The sequence below is a fragment of the Dermacentor albipictus genome, chromosome 1 (assembly GCF_038994185.2).
Source record: "Dermacentor albipictus isolate Rhodes 1998 colony chromosome 1, USDA_Dalb.pri_finalv2, whole genome shotgun sequence".
In the NCBI taxonomy this organism is placed as follows: Eukaryota; Metazoa; Arthropoda; class Arachnida; order Ixodida; family Ixodidae; genus Dermacentor; species Dermacentor albipictus.
The window spans coordinates 25,353,391-25,372,210 of NC_091821.1; the positions used below are offsets into that span (position 1 = coordinate 25,353,391).

The window sequence follows — 18,820 nt, forward strand, 5'->3', positions numbered from 1 at the left end:
ACCACTTGCTTGTGCTCAATATCTCCCGCACTATCACTTGGCAAAAGGGAAAGCACTGCGGGGCTCTTCATGGCAGGCAAAAAAAAAATTATACGCACAGTGCAGCATAGTTTGCACGAACATCATTTCTTGAAAGTACAATGTCCCTGTACAAAGTGTTTTGCTGACAATTTTTCTTGTCATAGCATAGTTTCAAAACAAATATTCTGAAACCGTCCTTTATTGTCTCTACTTTTAATGCCATCTTCCGTATGTTCAGAACTGAGGTACCAGGGCACGCTAATCCACCAGACCTACTAGCGTACACATTTCTTATATTTGGGATTGTGTTCCTTCTGTTCTAAACACAAAAATTTTGTATGGCACCATTGTAATGCATGTGATTCTGTGTGACTCGGTATAATTCTGAAATCCTGAATTGATCATACATGCAGTTGGCTTAATTAAAGGGGCCCTGAACCACTTTTTATACAAGTGGAGAAATGCATTTGAAGGTAAAATAGGCTATTTCAGAAATACTTTGCCGCAAAAAGTACTTCAAAGGCGTTCAGCAAAAGCGGAGTTATTGGCAATCAAACACGCCCTTCGCGGTGCTTCCGCCCCTTCTTCAATGCCTTGCACTGCGAAGGCTACGGCATAGCAGGCCGTGGCCACAATACTCCACCTACTGAAAGTCACCGTGGCGCGCAGTTCAAATTTGATTTTGAATGTTAACATAGACGCCACTACTTACGATTTTGGTGCCTACGATACGCCAAATGTAAGCCAAACGCAGTTGTCCTCAGCGAGCCGCAGTGCTCTTAGCCAGTGGACTCAGTGCAGCACCCTGCGGCGACCGCGGTATCTACACCAGGTAGCATACCGCAGCTACATATAACTGTAGCGTGTATGCACAGCGTTTGCTTTGTGCACGACAGGGCTTGAGTGTGTGCTCATGCTCTACGTGGTGCAGACTGGCTTTGTCCTTCACCAGCTTGACCGACAGATAGCCACATCCAACTTACGCATTTTGAAGCGCTATTAGTAAGTTTGCCAAGGCGTCCAACTGGGAGCGGCCAGGAGTGAGCGCGTGCTGGCAAGCGTGCGTGTAGTCTGGCCTTAAGTTTTGCGGGATTCAAGACTAGTTGAGCGTACAAAACCAGTTGAAATTAGAGAGGCCCGATGGCTATGACACCAATAAGCAGGGTGGCCAAAGTTTAATTCCTATGCAGGCGACCGCTGCCAAGCGTGAGCAGATGATAGTTGGCTTCTTCCGGAAGTGCGTAATTATTATCGAAATTCAAAAGCAGATTTTCGCTTACTTCATCTTGTTCATTAAACTTCTGTAAAAATCTTTCAATAAACATACACAGTAACAGTAGGAAGAAGTGCACTGATCCAAACACCATTCTTGATTGACGTCACCCCGCAGGGGCGTCTGCGCAAGCAGGCGTTTGGTGTGTTGCGACACCACGGACCCGAGCACACGAGGGTTGGACCCTCCCGCGTGTAGCCGTGCGCGGCTTAGCCGTGTCTGGGGAAAAGGGGATCCTGGAGGTTGAGCCGATGCTGGGTGTTTGGACCCTTAAGGCCCCCCGGCGGAGGCAACACACCTCTTCGGCCTCGGCTTCACATAGACGGCACCTCCAGGCTGACCCACCTGGAGGAAATCGGCAGTCACCTTTTCCTGTCCTTCTCTTCAATCTTCGTCTTTCTCTCTCACTTTCAATCTTTCCTGTCTTCTCTTCGCTTCTTATTACTTCCAGACTTCCCGGTGGCGAGGGTTAACCTGGTGTAGTTATCCAACCTTGGGTATCGTATATTAGGTTATAGCGGCGATGCATGGCTGGCGTCTGCAGGTATTTTCCCGACCTTGTAGCGTCCCCTTGTTGGGCTCGGTGGTGGGTGGCCACCATCGCCGCCGAATTTTCAAATTTTTTATGGCTGAAGCTTTTCCCCTATTACCTGATCGCTCCCTGAAGAGGGGGCGCACCGATGAACCTTTCAGCTTTTTCATGCAACCAAAAGAGTCCTTCCCGAAATACCACGTCGTTCACAGTCAACACGAAACTAAGACTGTCCGTATGATATCACCTTTTCTTGTAGCGAAATCCCTCACTGAAGCAATAGGCCCAGGATATAAAGTGACAAAGATGGGAAGCGGTGATCTTCTTCTCGAAGTTCGCGACAAGCCACAGTACGACAGACTCTCAAAACTTGTAGCGTTTGGGGACATTCCCGTCTCAGTAGGCCCACACAGGACAATGAATACAGTGCGCGGGGTCATCTTGGAAGATGACCTTCTGGAACTTAGTGAAAGTGAATTACTAGAAGGATGGCAAGAACAGAACGTTGTCAAGGTGCAAAGGATTAAAATAAGAAGAGATGACAAGGAAATACCAACTAGGCACATAATCATAACTTTTGGAACCAGCATTCTTCCTGAATCAATCGAGACCGGTTACTGCAAGCTACGTGTCAGGCCATACATTCCAAACCCACGTCGATGTTTTAAGTGTCAATGTTTTGGGCACGGGTCCCAAACCTGCAGAGGGCGTGCTACTTGTGCCAAGTGTAGCTCCATCGAACACTCTTCTGACGTTTGCAGTTCAGCAACCCACTGTGCCAACTGTGAAGGAGACCACCCTGCTTACTCGCGATCCTGCCCTTCGTGGAAAAAAGAAAAACAAATAATAGAACTCAAGGTAAAACTAAATCTTACTTTCCCAGAGGCACGCAAGCGTTTCCATTCCAACAATCAGACCAGTCCTTCTTACACCGAGGTGGCACGCCGGGGGGCAGCGCCACATCGTTCGGCGGCCGCCCAAGTCACTCGGAGAGTGACGGCGGTCACGCCATCCGCCCCCCTGACTGGAACAGCCAACGCTGTTCCGTCACCCGCAAATGAGGGCCAGCAGGCCTCCGGGCCTGTTGTACCCAGGGCCACTGCTCGTACAGATCGGCCCACCACTCTCGCGAAAGTGCCTGCTCCGCGGGCAGTATCCACCACCTCAGACGAGGTGATGGATACAAGCACAGACCCGGCGTCTCAGACGCCCAAGGAACGGCGCAGCTCCCTCGAGCGCGCCGGGAAGAAAGAGAGAGCTCGTATCAAGGGGCCTGAAAAGGTCTCGTGAGCTTATATAATCTATATTTCTTAGACACACAGCACAAAACACACACATTATGGATACGCAGATAATACAATGGAACGTCAGGGGTTTACTCCACAACCTAGACGACATTAAGGAACTGCTAAATAACTATAATCCAAAGATGCTGTGTGTCCAAGAAACACATCTTAATTCTTCACACACGAACTTTCTCCGGCAGTATGCCATATACCGAAAAGACCGCAACGACGCTTTTGCCTCGTCAGGCGGCGTGGCAATAATTGTAGATAAGAGTGTTGCTTGCCGACAATTACAACTTAAAACACCCCTAGAGGCAGTTGCAGTTCGTGCGATACTGTTTAATAAACTAGTAACGATTGCCTCAGTATACATCCCTCCGAACTGCCATCTTTCAAAAACAGAATTCCAAAGCTTTATCAATGAACTGGTGGAACCTTATATTGTCGTCGGAGATTTCAATGCACACCACACCCTTTGGGGAGGTTGTCATTGTGATGCCAGGGGACGCCTAGTAGAAAGCCTCCTCTTCACTACAGGTGCATGTTTGCTAAATAATAAAGAGCCTACATTCTATAGCGTGGCAAGCAAAACATTTTCATCGAACGATTTGAGTATTGCATCTGATACACTCGTACCGTATCTAGAGTAGAACGTGCTTAAGAATCCATATGGCAGCGACCATTTTCCAATTGTCATAAAATCAACAAAACGTGATGAATGCTCTCCATACGTCCCCCACTGGAAAACCGAGTCAGCCGACTGGAAACGTTATAAAGAACTCACCCGCATGACTTGGGAAGACATCTCTGCACTTTCTATTGATGACGCCGTGGCATATCTGACAGCATTTATTGTTGATGCGGCGTCACTATGTATCCCTGAATCAAATAGATCGCTCTTCAAACGACGTGTTCCCTGGTGGAATGCGGAGTGCAAGGAAGCTCGTAAGAATCAAAATAAGGCGTGGAGCCACCTTCGCGAATCTCCAACTGCCGAGAATCTGATCAATTTCAAGAAAATAAAGTCACTAGGCAGAAGAACACGCCGCCGGGCCAAACGGGAAAGTTGGCAAAAATACATTAGTAGCATCAACTCATATACAGACGAGCGGAAAGCCTGGAATAGGGTCAACAGAATAAAAGGCCGCGAAACTCATCCTCTACCTTTGGTAAACACTCAAGGAGACACTATTGAGGACCAGGCTGATTCGCTAGGAGCACATTTTCAGTACATATCCAGCTCATCTCATTACTCAGATACATTTCTAAGATATCAGCGACAAGCGGAACGGCAGCCTCTGAATCAGAGAGGAAATAAAAACGAACCTTACAACCGGCCATTTAACATGGTGGAATTTCAGGCTGCACTGAAGTGCTGCAACAAATCAGCTCCTGGTGGCGATCGAATAGTTTATGAGATGATCGAATACCTACACGCCGAAACACACAATACCCTACTATCACTTTTTAATTCCATATTCACCGCCAGTTATATTCCATCTGTCTGGAAGCAAGCAGTCGTAATTCCTATTCTCAAAGAGGGCAAGGATCCAACTTCGGTCAGCAGCTACAGGCCTATAGCCCTGACAAGCTGCCTATGCAAACTATTTGAGAAAATGGTAAATAGACGCCTAATTCATTATCTTGAAAGCAACACAATACTAGACCCCTTGCAGTGTGGTTTTAGGGAGGGTAGATCTAAGACAGATCACCTTGTCCGTATGGAGGCGAATATCCGAGATGCGTTCGTGCACAAGCAGTTTTTATTAGCGGTATTTTTAGACATGGAAAAGGCATACGACACAGCCTGGCGTTTTGGAATTCTTCGTGATCTGGCTAGTATGGGTGTCAGAGGAAATCTGTTGAACCTGATCCAAAGCTACCTCTCTAATCGTACGTTCCGTGTGAGGATTGGTGAAGTGCTGTCTCGTCAATTTACGCAGGAAACAGGTGTGCCACAAGGTGGTGTACTGAGCTGCACGCTCTTCATCGTAAAAATGAATTCCCTCTATAGCGTAATACCACGAACAATGTTTTATTCAGTATATGTGGATGATGTACAGATCGGATTTAAATCATGCAACATTTCTATCTGTGAGCGACATATACAGCTTGGCCTAAACAAAATATCTAAGTGGGCTGACGAGAATGGATTCAAGTTAAACCCCCAAAAAAGCACATGCCTTCTATTTTCGAAAAAGAGAGGTATATTACCTGACCCTGCTATCTATCTTAATGGACAACGGCTATCTGTCAGCCACGAACATAAATTTTTAGGAATCATCTTAGACTCTAAACTAACATTTGTCCCTCACCTTAAATATCTGAGAGCGAGATGTCTGAAAACAATGAATTTGCTAAAGCTCTTGTCCCGCACATCTTGGGGAAGTGACAGGAGATGCCTTTTGAGCCTCTACAAAAGCCTTATACGGTCCCGTCTCGACTATGGAGCAATAGTATATAGCTCTGCTGCACCTAGTGCCTTAAAGATGCTAGATCCCATTCACCACTTGGGTATACGCCTGGCTACAGGCGCTTTTAGGACAAGTCCCGTAGAAAGCCTGTATGTGGAGTGTAATGAATGGTCATTACATCTCCAAAGGACATATTTAACCTTTTCCTATGCTCTCAAGGTCAAATCAGATGTTCAGCATCCATGTCACTCACTTATTCATGAAGAGTCTACAGCCAGATTATTTCGTAACCGCCCAGCTATTAGACCTCCGTTGAGCCTTCGTTTGACAACACTGGCAGAAGAAACAGGTGTCTTAGTCCCAGAGAATGTCCAAATGGCACCCACTCGCCTGCTCCCACCATGGGAATGGCAGACCATTGAATGCGACGTCTCCTTCGTAGAAATAACTAAGAGGGCACCAGAAGCACACATACAATTCCATTTTCGTGAACTTCAGGAGAAGTACTCCTGTACAGAATACTATACAGACGCTTCCAAGTCCTCTAAAGGAGTTTCCTACGCAGCTCTGGGACCTTCATTTTCAGAATCCGGGGCACTAAATCCACACGCAAGTATATTTACACCTGAAGCCTACGCTATACTATCGGCCATACAAAACATAAGGCTCACAAAACTTTCTAGGGCTATTGTGTTTACAGATTCATTGAGTGTAGTCAGAGCCCTACTTAGTCCAAGAAAATACAAGAACTCAGTTTTGAGTGAGCTGTACAGTCTGTTGTGCTCCCTATATATGTGCAATCAAGTGATTGTCATATGCTGGGTACCTGGCCACAAAGATATAAAGGCAACGAAGCTGCTGACGAAAGCGCTAGGTCAGTAATTTTTAGTCATGCAGATTCAAATATCCCCATCCCTGCCACAGACCTAAAGCCCTTTCTACGCAGTAAATTGAGGAATCACTGGCAGGGCGAATGGGACACACAGGCAATGAATAAGCTTCACATAATAAAACCAAAACTGGGGAACTGGATAAATGGGAAAATAGCAAGGTATAAGGAAGTACTCCTTTGCCGTTTAAGGATAGGCCACACGTACGGAACCCACTCTCATCTCTTGACTGGGGACGATCCTCCAACTTGTGTTAAGTGCGGCAATAATCTCACTGTCCTCCATGCTCTTATTCAGTGCCCTGCATTAGAAACAGAGAGGAAAAAGTATTTCAATGCTGCATATCGCGAGAATTTACCCCTTCACCCTTGAACCTCTTTTTAATCTGCAAACAGTCTTAGAGTTTTTAGCCGAAACGGACACCCTGAAGATCATCTGGCCAGGCAACTTTTAGCACACGACTAACAGCCCTGTTTTCAAGGGCTCTCTTGAAACTCTGTTGTCAGTGTCAAGTTTTATTGCATCATGTTTTAACGAAAGCCGATTGCCATAGCCCACATCACATCCTAGTCACCGTCATTATTTTAGCACCTACGTATTCTACTCCACTTACAGCGGAAGTTTTTAGGCCCTTTTACAGCCATATCTCATTTACCATGATGCGATCATTGTGCACGTCATCCACAACACATCGTCAACATTACCACCTGTCATGGCGCTCTTTGGCCAAACCTGGCCCTTGCGCCATAAAACACTACACATCATCATCATCATTGATTGACGTCAGCTATTGGCCACTAGCAGCCGCGTATGGGAATCTACTACAGTGAAAGCTCGTTAATTCGAACTTCAATAATTCGAATTTATGGATAATTCGAACTGTACGATTTGGTCCGGCCAAGCTCCACAGAAATCTATGTATAAAAAGTCCGTTAATTCGAACGCGAGAAGGTTCCCTCGCGGATAATTCGAACTACGCTCGCCTGGCACACGGCCAGAGAAACACGCCTACTGCCTACACACAAGGCTGTATTGCCTCCAAAACGGAGAAAACGGCGAGAGAAAGCAAAATCGGAAAAAAATCTAACCTGCGCGGGGTCAGCCAGAAGCCAGCGGCGGCTGCCGCCTCTCCGTTCTACGTAACCTCCGAGACTTCTTGCCCGTTGCGAATCTCGGAGGCTTTACAAATCTTGTACAGCTGCTAATGTTGTGCGAAGATAGCACGGCAAGCGCCAAAACACAGCGAATCAAGTACGTCGCAGCTGCACTTGCAATCAAGAACCAACGAATCAGGGCCTTCGCCACCTTCACATGTTCAGCGTCTTTGTCTCGGCAGTCTTCATTGGTTGTGTACCTCTGTTTTCAGATTGGTAGTGACTACAGTGACGGGGCCCGGCACTTTAACATCTGCACTACGGTGACGGGGCCCGGTACATTAACATCTACACTACGGTGACGGGGCCCGTCGCTTTAACAACAGCACTGCAGCGACGGGGCGGTCACGATGTCGGTATTGGGAGCGATTACGGAGTCGCCATCTGTTGGAAGCGCCTCACATGCGTCGGCGCTAAATAAACATACTACGCGGCAGCCCTCCTGAACAATTGTGCAAGTACTCTAGAAATGGCAGTATTTTACCTTTAAAATAATAATGTTGGACAAACAGAAAGCACAGAATGGTTTACAGACGCTATCTGCCTACTACGTACAGTAAGCTGGGACACTGCGCGCGGTCGCCGCGATCGATTCCCCCGAACCGTTTTGCGTGAAACGTAAGCAATCGCCGAGAAAACTATGTGAAGTATGTTCTTATGGTGGGATGGCTGTTTGTGTAACTAAATGTAGCATAATAACAGTTAATGCAGCGATCGCGCGGGTTCACGGTGACCGACTTCACGTCTGCATGCATGTCCTCGCACGATGTTTCGCTTTCGCTCCGAGCACGTTTTCGCACCGTGCCTGAGCTTTATGCCGCAGCATATGCGCATTTGACAGTACGCAAGCAACCATTGTTGCATGGACACTATCGGAGCTGTTCAAAAATAATTTCGTTATAGCTAGGGTATTCTACGCCTACGGCGAATTGTGATGTTCCGTCGTGATGATTCAGTCTTAATTTTCTTTTTCTTTTCTTCTAAAGTATTGGAAGCTTCAATATCATTATTTCTCAAATTTCATCGAACTGCATGTTTATCGGTTCTCTAAGCGACCCACTGATTCTTTTTCTTAATTCAGTAGAATATTCATTGTCTGGCGTTACACAAGCAGGAACATGTGCCGTGCCTTTTTTATGTGTTTTTTATCATTCCCCTTCCATTACAGTGAACCTTCTTTCTTTATTATAATCATCATAGGTGTTACAGTGCATACGCAAAAGATTGTTGGACCCAATAACCGCAAGCTAGTGGTTGGGTCCGGATGTGAAATATAATGGGGACAGTACTGCAATAAAATATCGCGGTCCGTGAAGTGCTCGGCATCCCCATAGACGCCAGCACCACGAAGCTCATGCAGCTGGGGGTCAACAACACCTTCCATGAGGTTGAGTCACAGAAATTAGTCCAGGTTGTCAGGCTCGCTTCCTCGCCTGCGGGGAGGCGGATCCTGGAGGCGCTGGACTTTAACCCGTCAGGGAAAGGCGGTGCGCGCTCGACGCGTGGTCGCGGGAGGCCGTCACGGTCTCGCTGTTGCCGCACAACATGCACCCGCAACGCAATGTAGGCAGACGCCGGGCCCGGGCGGCCGCACTTCTCGGATCCGCCGCCGACGATCCACGATCGGTCGCGTTCGTCGACGTCGCCCAATACGGTTCGTCCGACCGGTTCGCAGCGGCCGTTGTGGATCACAGGGGCAACCTAACGCCGCGTCCGTGCGGAGGTCCATTCTGCCCTTTAGAACACATGCTCTGGCGGTGTCCCTCGTTACGGGACCACGATCATCACACCACGGAAGAGTGAGAGGAGGCGGTCAGGTACGGCCTGCCCGTCCCAACGTGGGAGCGGCTCGCGGCGGCCCCTCCCTCATAAGAGAGTTTCGGAGTCGCTCCTTAGGACCTTAATAAGGTTCACTGCCTGCCGTGAAGTGCTCGAAGTTGTTTGCATAGAATGCTGTTTGAAAGAAGTGCGGCCATTGACGTCGCTACAGTGTTGATGTTAAAGTGGAGACGGGCCCCGTCACTGCAGGGCAGATGTTAAAGCGCCGGGCCCCGTCACTGTAGTACAGATGTTAAAGTGCCGGGCCCCGTCACTGTAGTACAGATGTTAAAGTGCCGGGCCCCGTCACTGTAGTCACTACCTTTCAGATTAGGAGGTATCGGCCATCGCGATTCATTGTGATGGTGTTAAGCCTCGGCTAACGTCCGTTTCGGTGGACATCGGTGGTGGGGCACAGTCGGGCCCAGAGCTTCGACTTGAAGATGGCGTGTGGCCGCAGCAAACGCCATCACTTTCTGACATGCCCTACTGCTTCCAAATCGCAGTGTACTGTTGCTCTCCTTCACTTTCGTTAGTTCGAACTTTCGTTAACTCGAACTCAATCGGCTTCCCCTTCCGGTTCGAATTAACGAGCTTTTACTGTATATCACAATATAAAGCATCCAGAAAAGAGTGAAGAGCAGGCTTCTGTAGGAAAAAGAGCGTTTTAGAGAAAGGTGACTTTGTGCTCCCCTTGCGAGCTCCATATGCCACACACGACTGCAAAACTTGGCTGAGATGTTCATAGTAGCCTGTGCTAACCACTGGCTGTCTTTTCACCAGGCCCGAGAGATGGTTCAGGAACCCTTTAATAGAGATGTTGATGGCCCCTGCCACGTGACAGCTGCGGCTTGAGATCAGTCGTCTAGCTGACTGCAAACATTCGGATTTGCTTGCAGCACCCATGGTTTTCAGTTTGGCAAGTCATGATGAGGTTGATTATAGCTCTTGTGTTTTTTCTTTTCTTTTTCTCATCACTAGCCTATTATGTGTATGTCACATGATAACCAGCAAGCTACTGCAGTTAACAAGTTCGAATTTCTTATGCATTTTGTAAATGTACGTGCATGTACTGTGACTGACATCAGAACTATGCAGATGTGTTCTATTTTTAGGAACTAGTACTTAGCAAGTCAGTACTAGGCATATGGTGAAGCTGTCATCACCAGGAATTTGTTAAATTAACACTATGCAGACTCAGAATTGTGCACTTACTGCTAACACACAGACATTTCTTACAAAAGGAAGATCCCTCACGATGTGCATGTTTCACTGATCCCCTTGCTGATCATCATATTTTAGTCTTACATACAACCATCAGAAAGCAAAAGACAAGAACACTTCAGTGTTCTTTTACTAGAACTGATACAGTGCAATATGGAAAGGAAGAAACAAGCCAAGCCGGCTAGAAGAAGGAACGCTGTGTTCCTTCTTCTGGCCAGCTCGCCTTGGTTCTTCCTTTCCATGTTGTGTTGTCCCAGTTTCAGAATGCAGTGCCAACTCCCCCAATCCTCAACCCTAGTGTTCTTTCACTAGGACACTTTTGTAGGCTTGTGTTGTGTGTGTTTATTCACGCAGCCAACCGTGTTAATTTTAATTATATTTATCAGCATTCATACCTTAACATCCTACCCTATTATTCCACTATGACAAAAGTTTCAGCTTTGTAGAGTCAGCAGGTTATGTAGGCAAAATTTGAATATGCCATAAGCTCAAAAGATTAAAAAATATGAGGTGATACCCAAGAGTTGAGGGAATTTGGTCGTAAAAAAAATTTGCTCACCATCACTCCTAATCTGCACTGTCGCAATCGAAGTAGTCACCTTGAGCATGTATACACCGATCTCAGCATTTCTCCCTCGATTCCATGCATCTGTGGAAGTATTCAGGTGTGAGTGCATTGAGGGCCTCCTGCGATTCTGGCTGAGTCTCTTCAACTATGCTAAACTGTGGTGCTTTCAGCCTCGATTTCATTTTTGGGAACAAGAAAAGGTCACAGGGGGAAAGGTCAGGTGAGTAGGGCAGGTGCGGAAGCACTGTGATGTGTTTGGATGTCAGGAACTGTCAAAAAATGAGTGCTGTGTAAGTTGGCAAGTTGTCATGGTGGAGAAGACAGTTGTTCTTCCCCTGCTCCAGACGTTTGCAGTAAAACTTGCTATTGACTGTTCGTCCAAGAGGCACGAATTGTGAACTCTGAGCAGTCGTGGCACAAATTTGGCAGAAATGCATCTCATGTTGAAGACGACCGACAAAATTTGCTGAACTGTAGACTCAACATCAATATCCACTGCATTTTATGACTGCCCTAAAATATTGCAGATATCCTTTCTAGTTAGTTTGCGATTTGCAAGGATAGCCACGCGAACTTCTCCTTTCCTTTCCAATGTCATGCTTGTTCATGGGCATCCAGAATGCTCATTGTCATCAACAGACGTTTGGCCGTCTTTGAAGTGTTTATACCACATAAATGTCTTGATCTGGGTCACAGCATAAACACTAAATGCTTCCTGTAACATACAGTAAGTTTCTGCCGCAGTTTTGTTGAGTTTGAAACAAAACTTGATGCAGATTCCTTGCTCCTTAAAGTCCATCATATACGTTGAAAAGAAATGTGCCGAATCAGTGAAACATAGCGTTGCAAAATCACTCAATAAAACAACACTACCTTTCAGCTACATGTCTCTCAGCGGACTGATACATAAGGCATACTGCTTGCCGCATCTAGTTGTGAAAAGGTGTGCTACACCTAGTTCGGGCGCGCTATTTAAATTCCTCAAACTTTTGGGTTGCACCTTGTATGTGGTGATGTATGTTCGATTCACATGTGGTTTACTGCACCATATGCATCACTTCACGGTGCGCTGCACCATAGCTCTCCATTCTCTTGTTTGAATGTGCGCTGCTGCACTGCGGCCCTTGATTGCGGCCTGATACAGCTGAGGTGCAATTGTAGTGCAGGGAATCTCTGCTTCTCAGGGCAAGGTGCTGCAGCTGAGGTGTGTGGCATTATGCAGACAGTGCTTGGTATTCCCTAACATTCCCTAACCTCTTCAGCAATCCTTTAATACAGCTGGAATAGTCTCCAGCCCTTCAAATATCACTGCAGGCACATTGAATGTGTTTTCTAGATTCCGTCAAATTTGTTTGATTATCCATACTGTCAGACTAAGCAGTGTCGTTTGTGCTGCAGTGCCATGGAAGTGTTTCAGAGATACATTGAAAGCACAAGAAGCTTGCGCTAGATTGAAAAAGTGGCCATTAGTGTTAGGACATTGAGCAGTTGGGCCAAGCAGACAGTGCAGCCTGCATCTCAGTGTTCAGTTCAAAAATGTGTGCAATATGCTGTGCTGGCACTACTGGAACTTTTTCAGCACTGGTGCCGAGAACCTCGCAGAAATCCAATATGTAGCTAGTTAGTATGGCCTAACATGCCGTTGTGCCACTAAACCTTAAATACACAGAATTCAGACCTTCTTAACGGTAAAATAAATTTAGCATTTTTGATGCACTTAATCTGTGGGCTTTATTTATCTGCAGTTATCTACTGGCTGAATGATTGGTGGCCCTTGTATTTGGCTCAAGCACATCACTTTGTTTTTTATGAACAAGTTTTAGCACGGTCTCTGAATTCTTTTTTTTTTTTTGCTGACTCTTTGTTGATTTTTTAAGTTCATGATAGTTACCTTAATCATATGTGTTGAATTGGTGAAACTGCCTTAATGTAAGGGAAAATGAATGCTTTCCAAAAGTTCATCAAGTGAACAGAATGTATCACTCTTTTTCTCTATTCCTTGTCTAGGTTCACATACTTCATGATTCTGATCTGATGAAGTTTATCTTCTATAAGCAGCCACAAGAAATTCGCAAAGTCATTCCACAGTTTGAAAAGTAAGTTGGCACTGGGGACCTTGAGCTTGAATTTAGCACAATTTTGATGTTCAGCCAAGATAGTTGGATCTTGCGATTTGGAAATGTGACCAAGCTTGTAAATGTTTTCTTAGATATATTATTCAGATATTTCATTAATAACCCAAAGAGTGTTCAAACAAGTAGTAGAAATGAAATCTGATCATTTTTGTTCTTTCTATCTAATAACATGCATGCTCTGTGTATAAACTATATTTCAGCTAATAGTAAAAGTATGCACTTTTTGATAAAAGCAGGTAGCATTTAAAGCATTAGCTCATGAGTTCAGTAAAGCAATCTGAATTGATATTTTATATAACTTTACTTTCTTGTAACTAACTGTGCCATATTGCCAGTCACGTTGTTTGTATCATACTGTTTGTTTTTTGTTTTGTTGTTTTTTCTTGTATTCTGCCTTAATAGTTTTTGTATTACCGTTTCTTTTGTATAACTTTGTATAACTTCCCATTCCTTTGTAACCACTCCCCTCTACAATGCATTTGCGTTTGAGGGTATTTGGAATAAATAAAATAAATTTCCACCGTTGGCGTCAGTGTCGCCATGATGTTGCGCATAAAGTCAGAGTGCGATAACATTGCGGCTGTGCACTGTCTGCTGTGGGTGCAAGTGAAAGCGTGCAAGGGTGAGCTGAGAAAGATGGCGGCTCAATCTCATGCACGCAAAGTAGGAAGGTGGGAAGTAAGCATGCCGCGCTGTCTTCCATTGCGCACAACACAGCAGGGGGACGGTCTACTCCAGCGGTGGTGGCGTATGGTGTGGCTAAGTGCGTGCCCTATCTTGAAACCGATCTGCAGTGGGTGCAGAGTCTAAGTGTGCCGAGGGCTGATGGCTTCGTGTACACTGTGTTCTCGCCGCTTAGTTCACGTTGAAGCGAGAGGCAGCACAAAGGGTACTTCGCTTGCTGCTGCTGCCGCTCTTACTCACGGCAGCCTTTTGATAGCAAGTGTTTGCGGTCATCAAGTGAGATGTGTTAACATTTGCCTGTGCACGTGTGACATCATGCTTGTTAATTTAGTTAGTACCGTATTTACTAAATTCTAACGCGCCTTCGATTGTAACGCGCGCCAGTTTTCCGTGACCAAGAAACAAGGAAACAAAACTGCCCTTAATTGCAATGTGTACACATGCGATTGTAACTCGATTTGCCGTGACCTAAAAAAGATATAAGTCCTTTACAGTACCGCGCACCTCATTCTTTCATACAGAAATACAACTTTCTCTCATTTGGAAAAAGCAAGGATTTACTCCCAATGCACTAAAGTTGCAATAGATAAAAAAATCCCAGTTTCGCCCAAAAGGCAAAGCATCGATTATGATAGCAAATTAGTAGACAGCTGTAGAAAAAGTAAGAATAGTAGCTTTATTGGTTATATAAACTTTTAGACATTCGCTTACTGACTAAATTAACAAGCATGGTGTCATGCGCGCCAAGCGAACATGAACACTTCTCACTCAATGACCACCGAAGCTTTCAAAACACTGGAGGAAGTGCGGTAGCAGGAGCGAGGGAATTGACTTTTGTGCAGCCTCTCGCTTCAGCGCGAACTAAGCCACTGAGAACACAGCGCAGTGCGCCTAGATGTGTAGACTCTTGTCTCCGTCACAGGTCGCTTTCAAGATAGGGCTCGTGCGGCAGCGCCGTGCGTAGCAGCCGCCGGTGCAGAATGCCTCTCCTGTTTGTGGCAGTCTTGCACGCAAGATTCGGCAACTCCGAACGCCCATGATGCAGCCTGATTTCCGTCCGTCTCCGCACACGTGATCGCTTTCCTTTTGATTGCGGCATCGTGAAGAACTCGGCATGTCTTTGCAGTCGGCACTTCCATGCTGATAGAGCAAATGCAGAAAACAGGAAGACGGACGGTGCACTAACCAAGCCAAAGGAAGCACTGCCTAAGCACACATACTACAGCACATGGAGGAAGCTACGGCAGCTAGGCTCAAGGCGCGTACGAGGCGGCCATTTTGAAATGCTGATGGCGATATAGTAATGCAGATTTAGGGCTGTACTCGATTCTAACGCGCACACAATTTTTGGACCCGTTTTATCGGGAAAAAAGTGTGCGTTAAATTTGAGTAAATACGATAAATGAATGTTTACAAGGTGAAAAATTCAGCGCTAACACCCAGGACAACCCACAAAGAAACGAGACAAGCACTGGCGCTGACTAACAACTGATTTATTCTTCTTGCAACAACGCATATGTATATCCTTAGCCATTCAACCACGCATGCGTATGCAACAAAAGACTTAGAAATACTCATGTCACACTAGAGCCATTTACCGAAGATATGCGCACAAGAAATTATATTCAGCTGAGTACAGGGACAAGGTGGTATCACTGATACAGTCGTCTGCTTTTTTCTTTATTTGGAAAGCCTCCAAGGCCAGCCGTGCATGTTCATTTGTGCTTCTGCCGAGAATTTGAGTCTCATCCAATTGCGGTTTACAACTGCGGCAAGAATTAAAATGCGAAACAAGATGTGCACCTTTTTCTGCATTATTTATTTTTTGTTCATGTTCCCTAAGTCGCTAATTGATACATCACCTTGTCTGCCCAATGTAAATATTTCCACATGAAAAACCACACTGGTGGAACATGGGATGTGAGAGATCCCGTGCTTGATTTGGCATCCTCACTTGCTGTCACCGCGAGTATGGGAGCACAGCTTAGCAAGCTTGTTTGGCACAGAAAACGCCAGGGGGACACCATGCCTGCTAGCAACTAGTTGATGAGTGACCTTATGAAGATCGTCTGAGTCAAGACCTTATGAGTGACCTTATGAAGATCTTGAAGTTCTTCAAGCGAAGGGAATTTCAAGCGAAGCATTTTTCCTCTTTTCTAACTGTACCATTTGTGGCAATGACAAGTACATATATATATTGCATACTGAAGAGTTAGATTGAGGTTTTCGTGAAGTGAATTAGTTGAAAAAGCTCTAGAAGGGTTTTTAATGGAGTGAAGTTTGAAAATAAGCCATTAAAGAAAAGCAAAATAATAAAACACTTAAGGGGTTAAAATACAGGCTTTCTTAAGGAAACACTGCGACAAGAAGGTTGTACGCACATTACACAAAGCAGAGCTCCATGCTCCTTTTCCTGAATCAAGCACTTTCATTGTGCAGATTTATAGCAAAGGCATATTGTGTGTATTGTCCTTTTTGTGAATCTCTACCCTGCATAAGTGTGGCTTTTGTGGATGCAACCAGTTCTATCTTTTGAGCGTGCTGCCTAGGATGCGTGTGCTTATTGTGATAGCAATGTATATGGACACTCCAGGCGCATTTCTGCTGTCGGCGTCGGCCTTCTACTCCTGTGGCGGCTGTGTATGGTGCAGCAGCGCACTGCCGCCTGGGCCCTATCTTGGCTAAAGCCATCTGCGAAGAGTACAGAGTCTAGGTACACCGAGGGCTAATAGCTTCGTGTGCGCTCTGTACTTGCCGCTTGGTTCGTGTTGAAGCGAGAGACAGCAACGAAAGTCAATTAGCTTACTGCTGCTGCCCTACTTTCTCACTCCAGCATTTTCACAGCGAGTGTGCGCACTCATCGAGGGAGACTTGTTCATGTTTACTAGCGCACATGACACCGTGCTTGTTTGACACCGTGCTTGTTAATTTAGTTAGTAAGTGAATGTTTACAGGTTTATACGCCGATAAAACTACTATCCTTACTTCATATCGCAGTCTACTGGCTTTCTTTCACAATCGATGCTAAGCAGTTCGAGCGAAGCTGTGACATCTTTGCTTCAGAAACTTGTGAAATTTAATTCCATGTCCTTTTGTGTAGGGATTTAAACCACGCTCTTGCCAGTGCTGTGACTGCCAACATATACGACACTCAATATTCAACGCGAGAGGATGGAAGCCTGGACTTTGAAAGGTGAGTTGTCCTAAAGTTGTTAAATTTTAAAAAAGAAAGAGAGAGAGCAGCAACATCTTTGTGGCCCTCTGCTGTTCAGGGCTCATTTATCACTCCCCTTCGCTACTGCCTCAATGTTGGAGCTGCCAATACTGTTGCAGCATAGAAGACAATCTCATATACTCTTACATGAACTGAATGGTACCTTTCAGCTTGAAAGAAAAAAAAGATTAGCATGTAGGTGACTTTAAACACGCCAGCAAAATTCTGCGAATTCCAAAAAGAGCTCTCTCTCTCTCTCTTTAGCTTGGCACTTGCAGTTTGATCGTGATTTCATTTGTTTTCCATGCAAATTATGTCTGGGAAGTTTATTTCATCATTAAGCAATGAAAAAGTCTTTGTTGTTGTACTGCCTAATAAAAGAATTACTTGAAATTTTGGGCTTATGGAGCCACAGCCTCGCTAGACACCATGTGCATGCCTCTCCTTTGGCCAGATATGGTTTATTTATAACAAATAAGTGCTATGCGGATAGAAGCTCCCCACAAGCAGAGCTGCTGTGCTGTGTTGGGTCAGCTGTAGCAGCAATGTGTTATCTGTTGCTTTGTGCCTGTGCATATATTGCGCTTGGATTCAGTGCAATTATATGTGTTTGGATACATAACAATGTGCCAAGTGTGCTTGGCACTGTTGGCTGATGCCAGATGTGCTGTGTCTGCTTTGATGCAAATGGCAGAATTGAGTACGATGGGATAAAGGGCCACTCCAAAGTTTAGCTGGCAATGTCAAGAAGGTTCGTTCACGGCTGTGTTGAAATACCTCATGTTTTATTTTGACTTACAGGGTTGTGAGCACAGCCATTATGTGAGAACTGAATGTTTTAGTTTAATATTGACGCGTCTATTCTTCTACGCAGACAACAACGATGATAGGGACATTAACGGACTTCGTCTAGTGGGTCAGGGGGATTTCGGCAAGGACGAAGAAGACGTGTCTTTGGCCTGTTTTGTATTTGAACAAGTTGTCCTGCAGCTCTTGAACGTCTCCCTGTCTAATGTCCGCGTTGTATTGCGACACTGGTGGAGGTGCGTGGTACTGACCGCGCCTGATGCTCGGGAGTTCTCTGGGAGTCGTTCCTCTAGCCCGAACGCGTTATCACCAGTTACAACACCCGTGCATCGCTTAAGTCGTCAACTGCTAGGCCTTGCCCCGGAGTTCTCCCCTCTCCAACCACCTCCCTCTAGGAGCTCCACACATCTCGCAATGGCTGAAACCAGCCCAACGCAAGCACCCCAAAGCAGCCAGTTTTCCAGTCCACAGCAAGTAACCGTTCGGCATCCTCTGGTTCCTGATCGCTATCGCGGAGCAGTCTTCGAAGACATTGAAGACTGGCTTGACAAATATGAAAACGTCGCACAGATTAATCAGTGGACTGAGCAGCAAAAGCTCTCCCACGTCTATTTCACCCTTGACGACAGCGGCCATACTTGGTACGAAAACCGCGAAGCTAGCCTAAAGACATGGAATGACTTTCGTCAGAAAATCACAGATACTTTTGCGAGTGCTGAACGATGCGACCGTGCCCAGCAGATGATGGAGCTACGGGTACAACAACCTAATGAGTCGGTAACAATGTTCGCCGAGGACAT

General features: G+C 45.8%; 1 protein-coding gene across 3 annotated transcripts in view; it reads left to right on the forward strand.

Annotated features, from left to right (window-relative positions):
- Positions 1-18,820, forward strand: part of Cad74A (cadherin 74A) — a 106,817-nt gene that overhangs the window by 61,599 nt on the left and 26,398 nt on the right. For all 3 annotated transcript variants that reach the window (XM_065441368.2, XM_065441369.2, XM_065441370.2), the window contains exons 34-35: positions 13,188-13,276; positions 17,100-17,192. In XM_065441368.2, the coding sequence (XP_065297440.1) occupies positions 13,188-13,276; positions 17,100-17,192 (182 nt within the window). The remainder of the gene's footprint in view (positions 1-13,187; positions 13,277-17,099; positions 17,193-18,820) is intronic.